General features: G+C 40.6%; 1 protein-coding gene across 1 annotated transcript; it reads right to left on the bottom strand.

Moving 5' to 3' along the window:
• Positions 1–1,294: 1,294 nt before the first annotated feature.
• Positions 1,295–12,061, bottom strand: LOC143032065 (uncharacterized). Its single transcript, XM_076196530.1, has 3 exons — positions 11,909–12,061; positions 5,815–7,463; positions 1,295–3,980 (listed from the first exon to the last, which is right to left on the bottom strand). The coding sequence occupies exons 2-3, from the start codon at positions 6,842–6,844 to the stop codon at positions 1,942–1,944; spliced, it is 3,069 nt and encodes a 1,022-aa protein (XP_076052645.1). The 5' UTR covers positions 6,845–7,463; positions 11,909–12,061; the 3' UTR covers positions 1,295–1,941.
• Between the last annotated feature and the right edge of the window lie 1,258 nt (positions 12,062–13,319).

Genomic DNA, 13,319 nt, shown 5'->3' with positions numbered 1-13,319 from the left:
GTTATCTGCTGAGAACCGAACCCGGAACAGTCAAGGGTCTTTTACTGTAACTCGTGTAGGTTCCTTCACCAAAAACAGCTTTCACTTCTCAGGTGTTCAACTATGGAACTCACTACCTATGTCCATTAAGCAGTCAGATAGCAAGGTTACTTTCAAGAAGAAAGTCAAGGAGTACTATATGTTTGATGTTCAAAACTGGTTTCCACCTTTGTTTTGCTTGTCATAGTATGGTATATGTCTCAGGTATAGTCCGAGAACAGTTATGATCTGATCATAATACAAGCCTGGTGAATGAGGGTACCAGGCAACAAGGTAATTGGACCTTTCCCTCGATTTCCTTGTTTTACTCATACGAGTACTGGTCCCCTGTATCCTACTTTAGGTGCTTCAGGTTATAATGTACTACTTCCTGGTGCTCGAACTAATGTGCAAGTGCCCACTCCTTCTTGAGGTACAGGTAAATCTTGGAATTAATTAATAGGAGACCCAAGCTGACATGTAGCATTCACTATAACAACATGTTGATATTGTTGATGGCCTGCTACCTTCAATCCCGTGGTACTTGATATCTACTCTTATTACCCTGGGAGTGACTACCCCTTTATTCTCCTACACTTGCTTCTACAGCAGTAGAATAATGTAGTATATCACTAATGGTACTACACTGATACTGTTTTGGTACCATAGTCAAACAGGGGGCAGCTCCCACGAATGGGGACGAGAAGAGAGAGCGCTGGCCCCTGACGGGGGTAGGGCGATGCTCACAATCAAGCAGCGACGGGTGGCTCCTCCCTTAAGATGAAGGGGAGAGTTGGTCCCTAATGGGGACAGTGAGCGTTACTAACAGAAATGGGCAATACTTAAAGCGTAAACTGGTCCTATGGGGGGCAGTGCGGTGAGCAATGTGGATGGGTATAGACTTATATAAATGTCTCTTTTCCTCCGAGCACAAATCTAAAAACAGAGAATTGCGTGACTCGGGAAATGTGTCAAATGTACACCACTGCAAAAAGCAGAAAGTACATTGTTTGGATTTGTCTAAAATATTATTCCACTTGCCAGCGTCAACGAAGAAGTCTTGCGTGTGCCGGAACGGTCAGCAGTTGGGGCTAGGAGAGACGTCTGATCTCTGCTGAGCCTGAGTTGTTATTGTTACTACTATCATTATCATATCATTATTGTTATCATTATCATTATCTATACACTAGAGGACTCCATAAAATTATGATAATGAACTAGCCCGCCAAGCAATGAGTCAAACAAATCTATATATACATATTTTTATTTGTGAAACATACATATGAACAATTATTAACCAAACTCTACTTTCCAGCATAAAAAAGGCAAATATAGAAAATGCACAATCACCATGCTCCTGGTTATCCAAATAAACAGCAAACCCATATATAACTTCAATGAGGTACTTCTTCAATGAGCTTGATTACAACAGACACCAATTAGCAAACCCACTTTGAAACTCAGTCGACATATTACAATTGTCTGCCCAAAATCTTAACCAACTGGAACTAACTCCCCTTGGAAAAAAAAAAAAAAAAAAAATCTGACTAATAATAAATTGCATTAGGAAAGTTAATACAATCGTAGCACACTCCATGTTGACCAATCTGTGTCAATGTAGGGCCACAATAGGTATTCTCGCTAGCATGCTACTTGGTTTAAGCAGAGACGAATTCGGTTACGATCTTTTGTTTTTTAAGTTTCCAAATATCAAAATACTTTTGTGTCAGAGTAACAAGCTAAATGACAAACAAAGATAAATTAAGCCTAGAATACGAATGTTAGAGACACTGTTGAAGTGTTCTTAGGGAAATCTAGAATATTGTAACCGAAATATTTTCTAGTTCGATGAAATAGCAAAACCGCCATCTTTAAGGATAACCTCGCTTCTCTCCAGTATGGGTCAACATGTGACAAATAAGATTAATTTCTACTGTGGCTACCCATATGTCGTTTGAGACTATTCTTTCGTGAGAAAGCTGCATCACAAAGGTCACATGTGAAAGGCTTCACTCCAGTGTGGGTCATCACGTGATACTTAAGAGCACTCTCAAGTGAGAAAGCTGCATCACAAAGGTCACACTTGAAGGGCTTCTCTCCAGTGTGGGTCATCACGTGATATTTGAGAGCACTCTTTGTTGAGAGGACCACATTGCACAGGTCACACTTGAAAGGCTTTTCTCCAGTGTGGGTCATCATGTGTTGTTTGAGATTACTCTTTCGTGTGAAAGCTGTATCACACAGACCACACATAAAAGGCTTCTCTCCAGTGTGGGTCATCATGTGAGATTTGAGAGTACATTTTGCTGAGAAAGCTGCATCGCAAAAGTCACACTTGAAGGGCTTCTCTCCAGTGTGGGTCATCATGTGTATTTTGAGACTACTCTTTCGTGAGAAAGCTGCACCACACATTTCACATTGGAAAGGTTTTTCTCCAGTGTGTGTCATCATGTGATATTTGAGAGTACATTTTGTGGAAAAAGCTGCATTGCAAAGGTCACACTTGAAAGGCTTTTCTCCAGTGTGGGTCATCACGTGACATTTGAGAGTAACCTTTCCTGAGAAAGCTGCATTGCACAGGTGACACTTGAAAGGCTTCTCTCCAGTGTGGGTCGTCATGTGATATTTGAGAGAACGCTTTGTGGAAAAAGCTGCATCGCAAAGGTCACACTTGAAGGGCTTTTCTCCAGTGTGGGTCATCATGTGATATTTCAGAGCACTTTTTCCTGAGAGAGCTGCATCACACGGGTCACACTTGAAGGGCTTCTCTCCAGTGTGGGTCTTCATGTGAGATTTGAGATTACCCTTTCGCGAGAAAGCTGCATCACATAGGTCACACTTGATAGTCTTTTCTCCAGTGTGGGTCATTATGTGATATTTGAGACTACTCTTTTTTGAGAAAGCTGCATCGCACATATCACATTGGAAAGGTTTCTCTCCTGTGTGGGTCATCACGTGATCCTTAAGAGAACTCTTAAATGAGAAAGCTGTATCACACAGATCACACTTGAAAGACTTCTCTCCAGAGTGGGTCACTATGTGTCGTTTGAGATTACACCTAAGTGAGAAAGCTTTATCACAAAGGTCACACTTAAAAGGCTTCTCTCTAGTGTGGGTCATCATGTGACGTTTGAGAGTAACCTTTCCTGAGAAAGCTGCATTGCACAGGTCACACTTGAAAGGCTTCTCTCCAGTGTGGGTCATCACGTGATATCTGAGAGAACGTTTTGTGGAAAAAGCTGCATTGCAAAGGTCACACTTGAAGGGCCTCTCTCCAGTGTGGGTCATCACATGGCGTTCGAGAGTACTTTTTTGTGAGAAAGCTCCATCGCACAGATCACACACGAAAGGCTTCTCTCCAGTGTGGGTCACTACATGCTGTTTGAGGTTACTCCTATGTGAGAAAGCTTTATCACAAAGGTCACACTTGAAAGGCTTCTCTCCAGTGTGGGTCATCACATGATATTTGACAGCACTCTTTCCTGAGAAAGCTGCATTGCACCGGTCACACTTGAAAGGCTTCTCTACTGTGTGGGTCGTCATGTGATATTTCAGAGAGCGTTTTGAGGAAAAAGCTGCATCGCACAGGTCACACTTGAAAGGCTTCTCTCCTTTGTGGGCCCTGATGTGACATTTGAGATTACTTTTTTGTGAGAAAGTTGATTCACAAATGTCACATTGGAAAGGCTTCTCTCCTGTGTGTCTCATGATGTGATATTTGAGATTACACTTTTGTGAGAAAGCTGCATCACACTGGTCACATCGGAAAGGCTTTTCTCCAGTGTGGGTCCTCGTGTGAGATTTGAGATTACATTTTTGTATGAAAGCTGCATCGCAGAGGTCACACTTGAAAGGCTTTTCTTTATTGTGGGTCATCATGTGTTGTTTGAGATCATTCTTTTGTGCAAAAGCTGCATCACAGAGGTCACATTTTAAAGTCTTGTCTCCAGTGTGGGACATCACTTGTTATTCAAGAACACTAATTCATGAGAAATCTGCATCAAGCAAGTCATATTGGAAAATTTCCTCTCCAGTGTGAATCATCACATGATATCTAAAACAACTCACGAGACAGGTAAGTCACAGGCACCACACAGGATTCCCTTTGTTACATGACCAATTTAAGGAATCTTCAGATACCCTCCTCCAATGAAATGATGATATTTACCCTCGACCTGAAAGAAAATATATGACAAGTCTGACATCTAACTTTTTAGGTAACACGAGCATATACAAATACAGTGGGGTATTAACCAAAATACAGTAGGTGGAAGGGAACAAACAACTCATATCATAGAAGAAATTTAAAGGAATAAGAAAGAAATAGAAGGTTGAGCAAATAATAACACTGATGTTGTTGAATATATACTACAAGAAAGATATTGGTGTATAATGTATGATACAATAACATAGAAATAAGTCATCTTTGTCAAATTTTCATTTAGGATCACTACACATACACAACAACAACACCGAAGGATGTCATAAATCAACATTTGAGATTCATAAGAATCTGATATTTATTTCTACAGCAATTTTTTTTTTTTCCATTTTGCAGTGCACTCCCCATTCCCTAACATCAGGGTTGAAGGGAAACAAATGATATTTTGTGAAAATACCATCAGAAGCTAGGATATGTTAGATTCACCACTCCTTTCCATCAAATACTAAAACGAGGTATGATTGGTATTATACTTATTCAGTAAAACCATCCAGTACAAATGAGTTCAACTTGTACATGGATGGGGTGGTGCGAGAGGTAAATGCAAGGGTGGTGGGTCAGGGATTGGAGATGTTTAAAGAAAATGGAGAAAAGTAAGAGGTGAGCCAGCTGTTGTTTGCAGACAACACTGCGCTTGTAGCAGGATCAGAGGAGGGATTGAGGAAGTTGGTGTTAGAGTTTGGGAGAATGTGTGAAAGAAAAAAATTGAATATAAATGTAGAATTTTGATTTTGATTTGAAAATGATTTTGGCTACATCCTGAGCAGGGTAATTTGTAAACTCCCAGGTTTATGTCTTCTGTTGTTCTGTGATGACCGTCGACTTCTTTTCTGAATAAACTATTGGGGTAACTATAAATCATTTTTATGTTGTCTTTTGGTAGCATTTGAGAGAAATCATTGATAAATTTGTTATAAGGAAGTTTTGGGCAATTTTTGTTCCATTTATGATACTGAGATGGATGGGAAGTGGATTTATAGTAACTGGTTTTGGCCTTACTTAAGGCTTTGTTTGTAAACCAGTCAGGGTACCCTAATCTTCTTAATTGATTTTGTATGGTTAGAATTACTGAATCCAAATAAGATGGGCTGCATAGTCTTAGTGCCCTTAGAAAAAGACCCGAAGCAACACTATATTTGATATTGTCAGGATGGTAACTAAAGAAGTGTACATAGCTCCCAGTGTGCGTGGGTTTTCTGTACACTGTGAAAGAAAGATGATCCTGATGTCTCATGACTAAGATGTCCAAGAATGGTAATCTATTATCCACTTCCCATTCCACTTTGAATTTAATGTTAGCAGTTAGGAGGTTGAGTTTGTTAAAGAAATCATTAAAGGAACCCCACTCTTCATCCCAAATCGTGGATGACATCTTCACGAGTAACAAGCTAAAGGACGAACAAAGAGAAGTTAAGCATAGAATACGAATGTTAGACACATTGTTGAGGTGTTCTTACGGAAATCTAGAATATTGTAACCGAAATATTTTCTAGTCAGATGAAATAGCAAAATCGCCATCTTTAAGGATTACCTCGCTTCCTTCCAGTATGGGTCAATGCGTGACAAATAAGGTTAATTTCCACTGTGCGTACCCACATGTCGTTTGAGACTATTCTTTCGTGAGAAAGCTGCATCACAAAGGTCACACTTGAAAGGCTTCTCTCCAGTGTGGGTCACCATGTGATATTTGAGACCATTCCTTCCTGAGAAAACTGCATCGCACAGGCCACACTTGAAGGGCTTCTCTCCAGTGTGGGTCCTCACGTGATCCTTAAGAGAATTCTTACGTGAGAAAGCTGTACCACACAGATCACACTTGAAGGGCTTCTCTCCAGAGTGGGTCACTACGTGTTTTTTAAGATTACCCATAAATGAGAAAGCTTTATCACAAAGGTCACACTTGAAAGGCTTCTCTCCAGTGTGGGTCATCATGTGATATTTGAGACTACTCTTTACCGAGAAAGCTGCATTGCAAAGGTCACACTTCAAAGGCTTTTCTCCAGTGTGGGTCATTATGTGATCTTTGAGAGTACTCTTTAGTGAGAAAGCTGCATCGCACAGGTCACACGTGAAAGGCTTCTCTCCTGTGTGGGTCTTCACGTGACCCTTAAGAGAACTCTTAGAAGAGAAAGCTGTATCGCAAATGTCACACTTGAAGGGCTTCTCTCCAGAGTGGGTCACTACGTGTCGTTTGAGATTACCCATAAGTGGGAAAGCTGCATCGCAGAGGTCACACTTGAAAGGCTTCTCTCCAGTGTGGTTCATCACGTGATATTTGAGATGACTCTTTCGTGAGAAACCTACATTGCACAGACTACACATGAAAAGTTTCTCTCCAGTGTGGGTCATCATGTGAGATTTGAGGTTACTCTTTTGTGAGAAAGCTGCATCACACAAGTCACACTTGAAAGGCTTTTCTCCTGTGTGGGTCATTATGTGATATTTGATACTACTCCTTTGTGAGAAAGCTTTATCACAAAGGTCACACTTGAAAGGCTTCTCTCCAGTGTGGGTCATCATGTGATATTTCAGCACAGTATTTCCTGAGAGAGCTGCATCGCACAGGTCACACTTCAAAGGCTTCTCTCCTGTGTGGGTCCTCATGTGGTATCTGAGAGAACGTTTTGATGAAAAAGATGCATCACACAGGACACACTTGAAAGGCTTCTCTCTTGTGTGGGCCCTGATATGACATTCGAGATCACTCTTCTTTTAGAAACTTGCTTCACAAATGTCACATTAGAAAGGCTTCTCTCCTGTGTGTGTCATGATGTGATATCTGAGATTATACTTTTTCTGAGAAAGCTGCATCACACTGGTCACATTGGACAGGCTTTTCTCCATTGTGGCTCATTGTGTGAGATTTGAGACTACATTTTTTTATGAAAGCTGCAATGCACAGGTCACACTTGAAAGGCTTTTCTCTAGTGTGGGTCATCATGTGTCGTTTGAGATCATTCCTTTGTGCGAAAGATGCATCACAGAGGTCACATTTGAAAGTCTTGTCTTCTCCAGTGTGGGACGTCACTTGTTATTCAAGAACACTAATTCATGAGAAATCTGCATCAAATTTCCTCTCCAGTGTGAATCATCACATGATATCTAAGACAACTCACGAGACAGGTAAGTCACAGTCGCCACACAGGATTACCTTTGTTATATGACCAATTTAAGGAATCTCCGGATACCCTCCTCCAATGAAATGATGATATTTATCCTCGACCTGAAAGAAAATATATGACAAGTGTGACATCTAACTTTTTAAGTAACACGAGCACATACAAATACAGTGGGGCATTAACCAAAATACAGTAGGTGGGAGGGAACAAACAACTCGTATCATAGAAGAAATTTAAAGGAATAAGAAAGAAATAGAAGGTTGAGCAAATAATAACACTGATGTTGTTGAATATATACTACAAAGAGATAGAGGACACGAGAAAGATATTGGTGTATAATGTATGATACAATAACATAGAAATAAGTCATCTTTGTCAAATTTTCATTTAAGATCAATACACACACACAACAACAACACCGAAGGATGTCATAAATCAACATTTGAGATTCATAAGAATCTGATATTTATTTCTACAGCAATTTTTTTTTTTTTTTTCCATTTTGCAGTGAACTCCCCATTCCCTAACATCAGGGTTGGAGGGAAACAAATGACATCTTGTGAAAATACCACCAGAAGCTAGGATATGTTAGATTCACCGCTCCTTTCCATCAAATACTAAAACGAGGTGTACATACATACATACATATACCAAGGCTTTTTCCCCCTTCCAAGGGAGGTAGCCAAAAAGGGAAAGGCATAAAAACACTCCCACCAATTTCATCCCTAAATACACTCCACACCCCTCCCACCCTTCCTCTCATCTGAGCACCTCCTGGATGACGGGTCATCCCTGCACCCTGCCCACTGCCCTGGGTCAGAAGCAGTGTCGCAGGACACAGTACATCCACAGCAAGGCCGCTTCATTTAATCGGCGACCCCCCCCTCTCCGTCCCCCTTTGCATATAAGGAGAGGACGGGGAGAAATCCCTTCGGGCTGCGTCAAAATTTACTCACACATACTACCCCACCCCCCACCCCCCCGCCCATTTCTCCTCATGCAGTCACAACATCATCCATATACAACCATTCTCCACTCACCTCTGTCTTCCGTCCTCTCCCTTCCTTCCTCCACAGACATTCCCCTCTTCCCCAAAGCCCCCTTCACCCCATCCATCCACCTCATCCTAGGACGTCCCCTCATGTTCACTCCCTCCACATCTGCCTTCCATACCTCTTTTACTAGTCTTTCTTCACTCATTCTTTCCATGTGTCCAAACCATCCTAATATTCTTTCATCAACCCTCTCTCCCAAATCCTTTTTCACCCCTCTTCTCCTCCTCACCTCCTCATTTCTCACTCTATCTAGCCTAGTAACCCCCACCATACTTCTCAGACACCTCATCTCAAACACATTCAAACCCCTTCTCTCTTCTTCTCTTATGTTCCACGTTTCTGCCCCATACAGTGGGGTGTAGTAGGGAAGGCTTATGGGAGAATCTTAATTGAGAGGATTAGGAGAGGAACAGAAGGAGTAATTGGTGAGGAACAGTGTGGATTTAGGACGGGTAGAGGTTGTGTAGATCAGATCTTTGTGGTAAGACAGATATGTGAGAAAGCTATAGGAAAGGGGAAGGATGTTTTTTGGGTTTTTATGGATCTGGAAAAGGCTTATGATAGGGTAGACAGAAAGGCACTGTGGGAGGTTATGCAGATTTATGGGATAGGAGGAAAGCTTTTGGGAGCTGTCAAGAGTTTTTATGTGAGTAGTAGAGCATGTGTTAGGATTGGAAATGGAGAGAGTGAGTGGTTTGAAGTAAAGGTGGGACTTCGTCAAGGATGCGTTATGTCGCCCTGGCTGTTCAACTTATACATGGATGGGGTGGTGCGAGAGGTGAATGCTAGGGTAGTGAGTCAGGGATTGGAGATGGTTAAAGAAAATGGAGAAAAGTGGGAGGTGAGCCAGCTGTTGTTTGCGGACGACACTGCGCTTGTGGCAGGGTCAGAGGAGGGATTGAGGAAGCTGGTGGCAGAGTTTGGGAGAGTATGTGATAGAAGAAAGCTAAAGATAAATGTGGGTAAAAGTAAGGTGATGAGATGTACAAGGGGTGAAAGTGGCAGTAGACTGGAAGTGAACATTAAGGGAGAGCGACTGGAGGAAGTGGATAGTTTTAGATACTTGGGTGCAAGTGTAGCAGGAAAAGGTGGAGTGAAGGTGGAGGTAGAATGTAGATTGAGAGAAGCGAGTAAATGCCTTGGTGGTTTAAAGAGTGTAATGAGAAATAGACATTTGGGAATGGATGCGAAGAGGAGACTGTATGAAGGAGTGATTGTGCCAACAGCACTGTATGGGGCAGAAACGTGGAACATAAGAGAAGAAGAGAGAAGGGGTTTGAATGTGTTTGAGATGAGGTGTCTGAGAAGTATGGTGGGGGTTACTAGGCTAAACGAGGTGTATAATTGGTATTACACTTATTCAGTGAAATCATCCAGTACAAATTAATTCAACTTGTACATGGATGGGGTGGTGCGAGAGGTAAATGCAAGGGTGGTAGGTCAGGGATTGGAGATGTTTAAAGAAAATGGAGAAAAGTAAGAGGTGAGCCAGCTGTTGTTTGCGGACAACACTGCGCTTGTAGCAGGATCAGAGGAGGGATTGAGGAAGTTGGTCACAGAGTTTGGGAGAGTTTGTGAAAGAAAAAAGTTGAATATGTGGGTAAAAGGTGATGAGATGTATAAGGGGAGAAAGTGGCCACAGACTGGAAGTGAGCATTAAGGGAGAGCAACTGGAGGAAGCAGATAGCTTTAGATACTTGGGTGCAAATGTGGCAGGAAAAGGTGGAGTAAAGGTGGAGGTAGAATGTAGATTGAGAGAAGCGAGTAAATGCCTTGGTGGATTAAAAAGTGTAATGAGGAACAGACATTTGGGAATGGAGGCTAAGAGGAGACTGTATGAAGGAGAGATTGTGCCAACAGCACTGTATGGGGCAGAAACATGGAACATAAGAGAAGAAGAGAGAAGGAGTTTGAATGTGTTTGAGATGAGGTGTCTGAGAAGTATGATGGGGGTTACCAGGCTGGATAGAGTGAGAAATGAGGAGGTGACGCAGCCCGAAGGGATTTCTCCCCGTCTTCTCCTTTTCTGCAGGGGGGGACGGAGAGGGGGGTCACCAATTTAATGAAGCGGCCTTGTTGTGGATGTGCTGTATCTTGCAACACTGCCTCTGACCCAGGGAGGGCAGTGGACAAGGTGCAGGGATGACCCGTCATCTAGTGTGGTGCTAAGATAAGAGGGAGGGGGGGAGGGGAGTGGAGTGTATTTAGGGATGGAATGGGTGGGAGTGGTTTCTGTGCCTTTTTCTTTTTGGCTACCTCCCTTGTAAGGGGGAAAAAGCCTTGGTATATGTATGTATGTATGTACAAATGAGTCATAAGTAACTTGTGTGAATCTATGTGGCTTGTAGCAATCTTAAACATAATTCAACAAAATATTTAAGTTTTTACGTTATGGCGTATAATATTATTTTGAGAACATTCTGATCTAAAGTATATTACTTGCTCATGTTTCAGAACTATGATGAAAATATACAAATATATTGAGACATTAACCAAAGCACAGCAAGTTAAGAGAACAAACAATTTGTAACAAAGAAGCTTAAAGTAAGCAGAAAATGGATAATTGAAAAAATATCAAAATTATATAACATAGAAACTAGAGAAAATAGAGACCAATAAAGTGAAAATTAACAGAGAAGATGTCATTTACTTTTCTCGATCTACATTCTACCTCCACCCCCACTCCTCCCTTTCCCACCACACTCGCACCCAAGTATGATAATAATAATAAAATTAGATGATGAAGGATACAATAACACAGATAACTGGAAATGAGAAATCTTGGTGATATTTTTGCAGAGGTTAACAATCAATGATGTCAGAAATCAACATTTGTGTGATTCTTGCTAACCTTTTACTGGTCTCTATTTGTCAGGGAACACCTCCCCTCCCCTACACACAGGCCTGAAATATATATATATATATATATATATATATATATATATATATATATATATATATATATATATACGTGTGTGTTTATCATCTTTAAGTGAGAAAAATAACCCCTACCTATACCTAGGTTAGGTTACACCCCCCCCCACACACACACACCTCAGTTTCATCAACGACTAAAACAAGGCACACGGTGGGAATAGCTTGTTAAGTTATGGTTATTCAGGCACTTAAAATGAATTACAAATAACTTTTTTAGAAAACTGGTTGAAAGTAACATCAACCCAGACAGCATCAACTAATGAACAGATAAAGAAAATCACCTGGTATTTTTTTTAGAAGTGCACATCTTTGTGATATAGCATTAGAAAATTAAATATTATTTATGTAAATTATAATACATCAATAAATACATATACCCGACTATTCAGCCTATATTTTTTCTTTATAATAGGACTACACTAACCAAAAGCAAAGTCGAAAAAAAAGTTAAAGGGTGCACTCATGTCTACGCAAAAACATTTCCCCATTCCCACACAATAAATAGATACAAGTACAAGATTGACGAGTGTCCATAATAACATTTGCTTGTTACCTACACGATGGTTGTGCTTGCAATTCCTATGCCACTTGTATGTATCCAATTAATACTATGTGGACTTGTAGACTGAAGCTCTGAAATTGGGTTTTCACTCCGAGGAAGACGAAGTGGCAGTTGAGAAGATTGTACGGCCGCACACGAGCCACGCGATGGCGGCAACTATTGTTTATAGAAAGGCTAGCTGTAACATGGTAAGGATAAATAAGGGAAATGCAAATTCATATTACATGTAGTTTATTGACATAATTAAGGATTATTCTTGAAATAACAGTACAGAGAAATGAAGAAAATCCGTTACCATTTCTCAGAAAAGAAAAATATATGACTATTTTCTATACTACACATCACTGTAGCTGTGAAGATATAACCAATACTTTGTGAATCATAAAAAAAAAATGTATTTCCCTATTTATTGAGCATCATTTAAAAAACACTTTCAAATTTAACAAAATAAATGAAAGATTGAGCAATGGAAATCTGAAAACACTTTTAATTCCTTCTATATGTAAATAAACTAACGGTTTTAATTATTAGTGAACACCAGATTGAATTGGAGTGCATGAACGAGAAAGTATATGATAATCCATTACAAACTGAATACTAGTCATGCGTGAAAATGATAATTATCTCATGATGACAGTTCAAATAGGTCAGTGTCACCTGAGTTCACAGAACATCCTGATGCTGGTGACGAAACTGTGGTATTGATATTTGATGCCGACGGTGGAAATTCGCGATTTGCTTGTGAATGATGTAGGTGAGGTTGATAATGTTGGTTGTGAAGATATCCATGGGCATGTACAGTACTAATTCTTGGGTTGAGTGGTGACCTTCACGTATCTGGTGCTGAGCCATGTGATGCATACCACTTGTAGGCTGAGACATACCTGGTACAGCAACATACGGATGACAATTGCTTGTAGAGGGCACATTGCCATGATAAGCAGTAGATGGAATCTGTGCTTCAAATCTTTGCTCATCATTTAACTTTTTAAACTTCGGAAGTAGTGACATCACAAATGCTTTATCCTCATCACAATCTTCTTCACCTAACCACGAGCTACAAGTTGGTCTTGGTTCTCTGTAAAATTAAGTACAGACGGCAGTTTACAGTCGACTTAGTTCCTCGGGACTAGATTAACTTCCAGGTTGAGGAATTTAATAGGCTCGTTAGCTCAGTTGGCACAGCGATGTGTCCGTGATTTCACGAGTCTCGGTTCGAATCCGGGGACGACAGTCGGATTTATTTGACTTAGTTCGAAATAATAATAACAAATGCCGAGGATAACACAGAAAAGCATGTAAGCTTATTTCCATTGTGTATTTTACATACAACATGCATTCGTACAGCATAAATAAAGAGCTGAAAGAATGTTTCATTAATGTTTACTCTTCAGAGAACAACATGC

This window comes from Oratosquilla oratoria, chromosome 12 (genome assembly GCF_046742065.1).
Source record: "Oratosquilla oratoria isolate Oo_2021 chromosome 12, ASM4674206v1, whole genome shotgun sequence".
Classification (NCBI taxonomy): Eukaryota; Metazoa; Arthropoda; class Malacostraca; order Stomatopoda; family Squillidae; genus Oratosquilla; species Oratosquilla oratoria.
The sequence above is the reverse complement of the archived record's forward strand: the minus strand, read 5'-3'. Positions and strand labels throughout refer to the sequence as shown.